This window comes from Parasteatoda tepidariorum, chromosome 4 (assembly GCF_982258835.1).
Source record: "Parasteatoda tepidariorum strain Cologne lab strain chromosome 4, Ptep-v5.0, whole genome shotgun sequence".
NCBI lineage: Eukaryota > Metazoa > Arthropoda > Arachnida > Araneae > Theridiidae > Parasteatoda > Parasteatoda tepidariorum.
The window spans coordinates 72603718-72616191 of NC_141758.1; the positions used below are offsets into that span (position 1 = coordinate 72603718).

Sequence of the window (12474 nt, forward strand, 5' to 3'; positions counted from 1 at the left end):
CTTTAAAAAAAAATAAAATAAGTTCACACCGAAATTCAAGTGCACTCCTGACATCGTAAATTCAGAAGTGAATCAGGTGTACGTAAGCTTACATTAAAAATAAAATAAGTTCAAACCGAAATTCAAGTACTCTCCTGACACCATAAATTCAGAAGTGAATCAGATGTACGTAAGCTTACATTAAAAATAAAATAAAATAAGTTCACACCTAAATTCAAGTACTCTCCTGACACCATAATTTCAGAAGTGAATCAGGTGCATATAAACTTACATTAAAAATAAAATAAAGAATCAAAAGCAGTAAAATAAATTTTGCTTTATTTGATTCAATATTTCATTTGCTTTATTTTCATTTACGTTCTGTATTTGTCGGGCTGCACACTATATAAACTTAAACCCAACACACATTTTGTATTGAAAACTATCGATATATTTTTTATTGTTCAGATTAAAGGAAAAGTTTAAGGTTATGGAATAATATAATGTTACGTTACGCATTTGCTGAAAGTAATATTTTCTCATCTAACTGTTCCTTATAGTTTCCATAAAGGTACTTAATAGCTTTCGGGCATTTCCATGAGCGCACAGTACAAGGAAACATCGCATTTCGTATTGGTTGTTTCGAAAAACTCTCTTGAAAAATGTTCTTCTGACCAGTTATATTTCACAAGTCCTCTCTCTAAATAATTAAATTTAAAAAAGGAATTTGGTTGTTTTTTGTGTTATTACTAACTTTGATAAAAAATTCTAAAATCTTGCAAGTTACTCTTTGTAAATAATGAGCAGTGAAAAAAATATGTATATTTAATTGTAATTTTAAACGGTGACATAAACTACTAAATCCTTGAAACAAAATTAAATGTAAGAACGGCATAGCTAAACAGATTGATTACTTTTAAAACTTTGAAGTAACAGTCAAAAGAAACCTGAAATAAGAGATTGTTGCTATTTAAACAAATCAAAAATCTAATAAAATTACTTATTTATCTCTTTTTTTTTTTTTACAAAATAAATACTTATTCAACTCTTTTTTTTTTTTTTTACAATTGATGTAAGGTGAGTCGCGATGGCTCAGGGGATAGAGCGTTCGCTTTCCAAGGAGGCGAACCGGGTTCGAATCCTAGTCGATACAAATTACGCATCCGGCTTGCACCGACCACAGTGCTGACGTGAAATATCCTCAGTGGTAGACGGATAATGGGTTAGAATCCCCTTGCCGTCAGACTAACCGTGAAAGTTTCTTTTGGTCTTCCTCTCCATGCAACGCAAATGCGGGTTAGCTCCATCAAAAAGTCCTCCACGAAAGCAAATATCTCCCAATACTCGATCCAGGAGTTCCCGTGTCTTCTGGATAGGGTTCAAAATTACAAGGATACGGAGTTGAACATTAGTAGTCGTAAACCCATAAAATTGGGTCGGCTGTTCAACGACGGTTATGAAATAAAATAAAATTGATGTAAGGTAAGTTATACTCCTAAACTATTCAAGTGCCATATCTATGAAATCTAAGTTAAAATAAATGGATGAAGCTAGTGTATAGAAAAGTTGTTTATAATAGTACTTGAATACTATATCAAAATAGACGGTAATTTTTAAAGTTCATAAAAAACGTGATGAACAAATTAAATATTGCTCAATACGCAATAAAACTTGTAATATTTATATTATTATGCAAGATGCTTAACTAGCCATTTCTTTTGTAAATATTCAGGGAATCATGATTGATGACATATTTAAATATGTATTTACAAAACTATTTTTTTCACTCTAGGTTTACCTATTTAATACTTTATCCGTGGAAATTTTCAGAACAAACATTAACTTAGGAGAAGGCAGTGTCTCTCTGTCTTAATAACAGAGGGAACATCAATCTTATTGTAAGAGATCCAGTTTTTAAACCCCTTGTTTTATATCATTCTTTACGATCTACCAAAATCCGACATGATCGAAAATTAGAAGAAGAAAAAAATCATTTACAGAGACGTTCATAATCCTGACTTTTAAAACCAGGACCACGTCCGGCCGGGATGTTTAACAGCTCTCGGCTAAGTCTTTGAAAAGTCCTTTTCAATATATCAATGCATCCTAACTTGCTTCTAGCTGTTCGGGATGGTGGTAACACGGTATGGGGGGGTAGAATTTTCATTCCCCCACCCCCCAATGACCACACACAAGAATACGTTCACAGTTACCTATCTCGATGTCCATTATTTTGTGATAAAACGCTCCTGACAATGGACATGAAGCGGTGGGGTGGACAAGGGGATGGAGCAGCAATGTTTGAAGCCTTCAGGGAACTTTTTTTTCATAAGCAGGGAATTCGATATATATAAAAATAGGGAAAATGAACAAAAAATGATATTTTTATCCCTGGACAGGTATTTTGTCATCCCGCTTTATCCATCACTGGCACTAGACGTCGTATCGGCAACCTAAATCGGGATCTATTTAGGAAGTATGACACATACCCGGTGGAAGAAAAATTATCAACAGTTTAAAGATGATGGTCAACTTGGATCAGGATAGTATAGGAGCGTTAGATGAAAATTTTGGGATACAATTTTTTTTATTCCTTTTTTTTCAGAACGTTTTTATATCAGTGCGTTTATATAAATGGGATTTATCTTTCTCTTTGAAGTCCAGGGAGATATGACGAACATCGATTTAAAGAAAAAGAATGGAAAAAAAATTCCAAAACTGTTACAAAGATTTATTTTGTTACTTAGAGTTAAAATGAGGAATCGCAAAACGATACTGTAAGAGTTAAATATTATTTGTTTTATTGGTGCGTATAAAGTAAAGTAAAGTTATTTATGAATTATAACTAATAGATTGGAATATTTGGTATATGTACTAGTAATTGGATATAGTCATGATTAAAAATAGTAAGATGATTGAAATGTCATAATAAATATAATTAAGGCCGAAATGTATAAAAGGTAAATTAATTAAATTGAAGGGGAATGTGATCGTTAAGGAAAGTGGTAGTACAATGCTAATGTGGGATAACAATAACCCAATAGGTTCAAAGGGTCACAAAGTGTGAGGTTTGAACAAATTGGATAAATTGGTATCACCGAATTTAGAATAAGGATGAAACTAAAAATGATTAAAGATAAAAAGATAAAGAGACAAAGTCATGCTATATCCAAACAATATATATGATTTAAACGGTAAGCTGATGTTTCCAATATTAACAAGAATACAATGCCCAAAACAATAATAAAAGGGTACTCACCATACACACATAGGAGAACATGATAAATCATGAAAATAGAGGCAAATAAATTCTCCAGCACAAGATTAAATTATTAACATATCATTTTATTTAGAACATACATCTTTCACCACATCTACCAACACAAGAAAGGCATTTTATTGAAATGGGTGACGGGAGAATTAAAACACAGAAGGCGTTATAGATAAATGTTAATTATAAAAGAACGAGTAATTTAGAGGTTAAAATAAATATGGAAAGAAAGCTTCAATTCGAGAAGGTTTTTCTTATGTTAAAGAAAATTAAAGGTATAAAATTTTGATTTTAAATTTACAGAATTTGATTAGAGATATGGATTTAATTTAAGATAAAGGTTAAGAAAAAAATAAAAAGAAATCCCTCGATACGGACCGAAGTCCGCATCTCGGAAAAAAAAAAGGAACCAGCAAGAAGGAAAAACCAACAGAGAATCTCCTCTAAGTGACTTAAAAATTCCTTAACTGGGGTAGACCAGAAAAACTACGACCAATTAAAATTAAAGAGGCGGAGAGTTTGAAATTTAAAGTAAAGGGATTGGCTAGTTAGCCCCCCTAAAATTAAAAGAGGAAAAAGAAAGGCGTGAATAGAGGGGTTGGTTGACTTTCCCCACAGGAAGTGCGATGACCGCAACGACCATGAGAAAGGTCACCAAGAAAGTTAAAAAGATTGCTAAAATAAAAAAAAAAGGAATAACGTTTAAAGAAAAATTAAAGCATAGGTAAAATTAGATATTAATTTGTCACTTTACATTAAGTGTAAATGTGACAATACCCGGACAGACCGGAAATTTTTATAAAATTTTCGAAGTCGTAAGAAAATTTTAATTTTAAACAAATATTAATTAAAAAAAATCAAAATATAAGAATTTTCCTCAATACAAAAAAAATTTTCCAAAAAGTTTGAAACAAAAATTTGCCTAAGATTCAAAATAACGAAAAATTAAAAAAATTATTTTTTATAAAAATAGATACCATAACATAAAATTCAAAACTTAGCATAAAAAGTAAAAGTAGAAAAAGATAAAATTGGAAAAAAGAGTCACCCATTTCTGTACACAGCTCTGAATTTCTGTACTTAGCTACATAACCATTGTTACAGGCAAAAATCTGATATGTTAACATAACTCTTTGACGACACTGGAACGAAAAAACACAAAAACAGCAGTAATAGTTCATTTAAGCATCCAAAAAAAACAATTCAAATCAACACTAAGAACAAATGATTATATGGTGAGCAAATATTGTTAAGGGCAACAAATTGGAAACATCAGTAAAAGTTTAAAAAAAATTAATACATGGATCTCAAACATATTGTGACGCAACTAAAGCGAGGAAGAAAAAACGAATAAGGCCAAATAAAACAAAAAATATGTAAATACAATTACTAATCATTGTCAATTAATATGACATAAAAGGAATAATAACATTAAATTGGAATCAACAGTAAAAATCGATTGCATTTTGCAATAAATAAACAATTTGTCGATTAGTAATATCAATATAATTATGAAATTTTGATTGGAAACGTCGTTTAGAACGCACTATGTTTGAGATAATCATACATTGAATTCATTGAACATAAAATATGTGAACCAAAAATACGCTAAACAGAATTAAGTTAACCATACACTCTAAAAAAAATAAAAATTTATAAGATATTGTGATAAAAGGATTGAAGAGAAAAATTGTTCATTAATTAGCAATATAACATTCAAATTGCTGACACAAAACTAAGTGCTTAAAATGAGTAAAATAAATTAAGAATTATTCTCATATTCATGAATATAAGGTTTAACATATAATATAAAGAACATCTTATCTAAGAAGCATCTCATTTACTGATAAAAAATGATCGCAATTAATTAAATTGCAAGTTGAGAATAACAAGTATTGTACATTAAAGTCTCAAAGTTTATTGTGTGAATGATAAGTCTATCCTTTCAAAAAAAGTCTCAGCTTGAAAAGGAAGATAAGAGAAATATCTTTCCCTTTTTTTTTGTTGAGGAAGTTAGGGGGAGGGGGATTTTCTTGACACTGTCTTATTGAAGGTGACACACAGGGTTCTGATGGTCACTCTCGGTAGCAGGTGGCAGAAGTACCATCTTATCTCGTCATTCGATCCTTTTCTCCACAGGACTCTCCCTTCAACCTTGGGCATGTGAGGAAGGCTTTCCCTTCTGCAGGTGTTTTCCCCAATTAACGGAATTCCCAAGAAGTTGAAACAGGAATCGACCAGGGGTTTTACAACATCCTGTCGTGGAAGAGGCCATAAAAATCTGTCTAAGCACTCCAGAGAAAGTAAGTAGTAAAATTCATGCTGTGTGCGATTTCAACTGGACAGCGCTTTCTCCTTCACCCCATGACCTTAGATAAGAGACCACGTCCTAGAACATACATCCATGAGACAAAAACGGTAGTTGAAAATGAGGGTTCAAAAGTTATTCATTAGAGGGGAGATTCTTCTTCTTGAAATTCTCAGAGCATGGAATGATGAGGAATAAAATAGGAAATTGTCCATTTTCACACATAAATGCTTATAAGAAAACATTTGTATCAAGATCAGTAATTGCGATAAAGTGATAAATTATAAAAATACATTCATTAAATTATTGCAATTTATGCAAAATATAAAAATATTGATTGTGATCAAACAAACAAAAAAAATTATGAAATATCAAGTACCTTAAATTCTGTACAACATAAAATTGAAGATAAGAAATTGATTTGAAAGTAGATTAACTAAATTGTTTAAGAGACAGAGTGTATGGTTAAGTACATTAAATATTATTCATAGCAATCACATTTACAAAGAATTCGCAAAATTCATGATAAACACAGTTAAAAAAAATGATTGGTAGTGACGTTAATTTATTAAATTTGAAATTATTATTAATATATAAATTTAATGATGCATTTAAAGATTTAGTTTACACAATTTATCTATTAATTGAGTAGGAAAATGTATACAAAGAATCTTGTATAATTATTATTTTATTTTATTTATTTATTTTTTTTTTTTTTTTAGTTCAACATGTGACCTCTTTTGTATATTTACTCATTTATAGAAATAGTCATTAAATAATTAAAGCATCGTTAATTATAAAAGATTTTGTAAATAACGTACTATTATAACAACAATTTTAAAAAATATGATGGTAACAAACAAAATTGTTTTACGAAAGAAAATATTCATATAATTCAAAAAAAAAAATTTTTTTTTTTTAAATACACTTAACAAATGAAGGAATGTTCTTAAACAAAGCAAAAAAATAGTTGTTTTACCTCAAAAGATACTTCATTATTATTTTAAAATAATGAAGGTAAATTATAAAAGTCATTTACATTATTAAATATTAATGTATATATTCAAATTATTTAACCAGGAATCAACAAGTTACGCAGATGATTTTTCCCATAGAGCATCAACACAATTTAATTTATTTAATAATTCACTTGAATCATTATTTTTATTTTTTTTATATCATCTGGTTTTTTTTTTAACCAGGAAATCATAATTTATCATCTGGTTTCTTTGACCAGGAATAACCTTCTGATTCATTTTTGATCAGGAAAATAAAAATAAAAATTAACTTCTGGTTCTATTTTGACCAGGGAGAATTCAAAAAAAAATTTTTTTTTGGCTTAGTTAACCAGCAAAAAAAAAAAAAAGTAAGAAGAAAATTCCTTAATGAACAAAACCTTAATTAACAGTGGACCAGGGTTTGAACCTGGGCTTTTGCAATGACGCAATGTACTTCATTTATACTATCGTATTAACCAAATTTAACCTTAAGGAAGAACCTCTTAAAAATAATATCATTCCCGAAAAATCGTTGAGCTCAGGTATTACCCAGAGCAATCAGGACATATTTTATCCCAATTATATTAATAAAGTAATCCCAAATAAATTTTTGAGGCATCTGTATTACCAGACACGATTCAGGAAATTCACTATCCCAAATATTTTTTTTTTTTTGTAATAATTCAAATAAACACTAAATTATCAGATACACCATTAGGGAAAAGGAAACGAAACCAATCAAATAAGCCTGCCAAATCTTATATCAAAACATTGATTCACAGATAATTGAGAAATAATAATAAAAAATTGCAAGAAAAAAACTAAGAAAAATTGACCAAAAGAAGAGTTTAGCCAGTAGATAGTAGAACCAAAATAACCTAAACATGAAATTATTTAATTCTTAATATACATAAGATCACGTATAAATACAATTATGGTAAGTATATTTATTTATAATTATTTCTATTTTCTTTTTTTTTTTTTTTAAAAAAACAAAATTACGTTTAGATAGGAAAACAATTAGAATAGTTTGAAAAAAAAACTTTGAACCATTCCAATGAAAGGTCCAAATGATGGGCAAAGTAGCAATCCTGAAAAATTACTGAAGACGTCTCTTCAGCTTGGTATGGCCAGCATACAACAAAACTTAAAACAAAATTGGGACTCAGTCCATCAATATGGAAACTTTGATTAATTTAGTTCAAAATTAAATATATTTTATGTAGAATAATAGAACAAAATACACAACTTATTAGATTGTGTAAAAAAATTATAATCAAAGCACCTTGTTTTGTAAAATTAGCACTATTAAATAATATACATTACAGTTGATAGGAGCTAAAATATATATAAATACAAAATAAATCACCTTTGTAATATTATATTAATATGCGTATTTAAAGTGTTAGATACACAGTTAGATATAGTTCAATAAACACTTTGAGAATATTTTATGACATTTTTATAAATATATATATCAATTTTATCACTACCAAATCAAATAGCAAAACACATAGAGAAAAATTCAAATAAGAACAAATGTATTGTTTCATTTAATTCATTACACCATATTAAAAACTAGGACCTCACAACAAAAACATACGGCACCATTTGTAAGAGTTAAATAAAATTATTATTTGGTGCGTAATAAAGTATAGTTAAATTTATGAATTATAATTAAAAGATTGAAATATTTAGTAAAGTACTTGTAATTGGATATAGTCATGATTAAAAATAGTAAGATGATTGAAATGTCATAATAAATATAATTAAGGCCGAAATGTATAAAAGGTAAATTAATTAAATTGAAGGGGAATGTGATCGTTAAGGAAAGTGGTAGTACAATGCTAATGTGGGATAACAATAACCCAATAGGTTCAAAGGGTCACAAAGTGTGAGGTTTGAACAAATTGGATAAATTGGTATCACCGAATTTAGAATAAGGATGAAACTAAAAATGATTAAAGATAAAAAGATAAAGAGACAAAGTCATGCTATATCCAAACAATATATATGATTTAAACGGTAAGCTGATGTTTCCAATATTAACAAGAATACAATGCCCAAAACAATAATAAAAGGGTACTCACCATACACACATAGGAGAACATGATAAATCATGAAAATAGAGGCAAATAAATTCTCCAGCACAAGATTAAATCATTAACATATCATTTTATTTAGAACATACATCTTTCACCACATCTACCAACACAAGAAAGGCATTTTATTGAAATGGGTGACGGGAGAATTAAAACACAGAAGGCGTTATAGATAAATGTTAATTATAAAAGAACGAGTAATTTAGAGGTTAAAATAAATATGGAAAGAAAGCTTCAATTCGAGAAGGTTTTTCTTATGTTAAAGAAAATTAAAGGTATAAAATTTTGATTTTAAATTTACAGAATTTGATTAGAGATATGGATTTAATTTAAGATAAAGGTTAAGAAAAAAATAAAAAGAAATCCCTCGATACGGACCGAAGTCCGCATCTCGGAAAAAAAAAAAAGGAACCAGCAAGAAGGAAAAACCAACAGAGAATCTCCTCTAAGTGACTTAAAAATTCCTTAACTGGGGTAGACCAGAAAAACTACGACCAATTAAAATTAAAGAGGCGGAGAGTTTGAAATTTAAAGTAAAGGGATTGGCTAGTTAGCCCCCCTAAAATTAAAAGAGGAAAAAGAAAGGCGTGAATAGAGGGGTTGGTTGACTTTCCCCACAGGAAGTGCGATGACCGCAACGACCATGAGAAAGGTCACCAAGAAAGTTAAAAAGATTGCTAAAATAAAAAAAAAAGGAATAACGTTTAAAGAAAAATTAAAGCATAGGTAAAATTAGATATTAATTTGTCACTTTACATTAAGTGTAAATGTGACAGATACTTTTAACTTTAATAAACAATCAATATAGAAAATTTTCTTAACATATTACAAACTGTACTTATACTACACATTTTCTATATTTTTATTAGAGTACGTACTGCAAAGATAAAATGTAGATGCTTATTTGAGAGGTAATAGATTTACAATAAAAAGCTTATATATATTGTATGTGTATATTTGTTTGCTGTTGTTTATGAGTATTTGTATTTGCTGTTGTTTTGTATGATCGGTAGATTTCTACTTTAATTTAATTCAATGCAATTCATTTTCATAAATTGAATGTAAACTAAAAATAAAGCCTAGAAATATAATATGTATAGCTTGGTGAAAAAAAATTTAAAAATCATAAATTTGGAAACTAAAACTTTATTCCGAACAAATTAGAATTATGTACGATGTTTGTAGAAAACTTAATTTATTTCTGACTTTTTAAACTAAACCAAATGCTTAAATATAATATTATATATAATTTAAAATGCTTACATATAATACAATAGATAATTTAAAGTTTTTATACATGATATATGACTTATTAAACTAAAATAAATGCTTAGACATAATATTATATATAATATTATATGTAATTTAAAATACTTACATAGAATACAATATATAATTTAAAGTGTTTATATATAATATCTGACTTATTAAACTAAAATAAATGCTTGCGTATAATGCATAGTTAAAAAGATAATATTTTATATAAAATGCTTATATGTGATATACAATTTAAAATGATAATATATAAAATAAAATGCTTAGGTTATATAATTTACTTATAGCTTAGTTTTAAAAAAGTAAATTGATTAATTATCAAATCAAAACTTTATTCTAAAGAAATTCCAATTATATGGGCTGTCATGCTTAATTTATTTCTGTCCTATTTATTTCTGACTTAAGAAACTAATATAAATGCTATGGACCATTAAAATAAATTACCAAATTTTACGGTTTTAATGAAATTGTTTAAAACCATATCATAAATATATTTTAAAAAATAATCTTCGTGAAAATGCTTTTCATCATATGAATAATCTTCTTTATAATTTCTGAAAGATAGTGGGGCAGGTCTGGTGATGACTGTAAACTGAAGTAAAATGCCTTACATAAAAAAGTTGGTATTAAAAAAAAAGAGTCTGACTTGGGTGGATCCTGTAATCTCAAGGAACACTTAAATGCTGATGAGTTCCTCGAAAGTCCATCCCTCTATCCTTGTACATCCTGAGTGCTTCCAATTCCTCAAAAAATTTTGACTTCTGATATAGAAAGGGGAGAATCACAAATTGAAATTATTTCATTCTATGATTTTTTTCCTTTACTGTGATTATTGTGTTACCAACATTTCATGAGAAAATGTATATTTCCGTAATGGAATGCCTGCACATGACATAGTGTGGGATATCTCGATCCTGTTTGGTTGTTAAAACGGGGAATTTGTTTACGTTATGAATTGTTCTTTCTATTTTATTTCGAGTAGGCCAAGCTCGTCAAGTATCAATTCTCTTAAGTGACTCATTCTATATTCTTACACGGAGATTCTTTCACTATATATTTCTTATTTCGCACAAAGATAGGCATGAAGTCATGTAGAACATAAACAAACTAATTTTGCAGTGAAGTTGCCAGGGACACAAAACAAAAATATATCGCAGTTGCAATAAAAGATATGAGCAAATCAAATAATAAATCCGAGTTAAGTAAAAGACGTAGACAAGGAAGAATTATAATATTTCAGCTAATTTGATGTGGGCTGAATTTAATTAATTTCACGTTAATTAACATTCTAATTTATGGGGAGAATCTTAGTTCAACTTTAGCACGGCAATTTATTTTTAAACTATCAGCTGGCGCTGACGTCACAGCTCACATGTATGGGTATCCGTGATCTTCTTTTTCTTGAATTGCAAGTACCCAATTGAGCAACTCATTTGAAAACATGTTAACCAGAACTCTAGTATCAAGTTTTAGGAAAAATAACATATTTTAGCCAGGTGAACATTTTCTATTATAAAGTTGTTTTGATAGAGATCTCTTCGATTGAAAACTATTTTAACTATGAGGAAAAGCAAGCATAGTGGTTTATTCAACAACAAAGAAATAGTGCTATATTCAACAAGAACTTGAAAAAAATTTCTCAGAACGAATTTAGTTTCAGAGAAGAGATTTAGTTAAGAGTACGTTTCCTTTTATAATTCGATTTCTCAGGAATTATTTAACCGATTTCGTTTGAATTTTGTATTTTGCCTTATAAAATTACATTCTTTAAACTAAAGTAAAAATTTACGAACTTTACAGTTCAATGTTTTTTCGACTATTATTAAATGAATTAATAAAGAATAATAACTATTAAAAATTACTTTTGCTTGAAACTTTCTTTAGCTAAACGAAATTTATAATTAAATGCAAAAATTTTTGGATTTGCTTAAAAATTCACCACATGTAGCGAAACACGTAAAAATTTAAATAGACAATGAAGGCTGCAAACTTTAGACCACATTCCTGACCAGACTATTAGAATTATATTTCCCAGATTGTGGCTACCCTTTATATTTTGGGAGTTAAAAATTCAATTCCGTAGAAAATAAGTATTTTAAAATAACTATTTTCGACATTATTATTAACTTGATATATTATAATGTGCAAAGTACGTTTCGGTGCTGATTTTGTAACTTAAAATATCGTTAATATCTACTAATAAGCATACTTGAGATTGACTCTCAAAGTATGAAGATTGAGTCCTAGTAAGTAAAAAACTGAGCATTGAAAAAATCAAAAGTTACTTAGAGTGGTCTATTCATTTTTTTATTTTTTTTTTTGCATCATTGCTGCAGAATCAAGTGCAAAGATTTCTTGAACGTTTTAATACAAAATGAAACTTTTAATGCTAGAAGCAGCAATGGGATCGTTTTGATTTTTTTTTGTCATTTCTTATGCTATTTTTGAAGATGCAGGAGTCATTTTTTGTTTCATCTTTGCATGTGCCTTTTTTTCTTTTGCGCCCTGTTAAACTTTATAGTCCAATTTAGAAAGAGGTAA

At 28.6% G+C, this 12474-nt stretch overlaps 1 protein-coding gene across 2 annotated transcripts in view; it reads right to left on the bottom strand.

The window, feature by feature from the left end:
- LOC107442891 (zinc finger protein ush) overlaps positions 1-12474 on the bottom strand; it is a 201040-nt gene that overhangs the window by 106023 nt on the left and 82543 nt on the right. The window contains exon 1 of one of the 2 annotated variants that reach the window (XM_087161364.1): positions 3239-3699. The exons of the other annotated variant lie outside the window; for it this stretch is intronic. Coding sequence (XP_087017490.1) covers positions 3239-3269 — 31 coding nt within the window. The 5' untranslated portion in view covers positions 3270-3699. Of the gene's footprint in view, positions 1-3238; positions 3700-12474 lie in introns of those variants that run through there. 2 annotated transcript variants of the gene reach the window in all.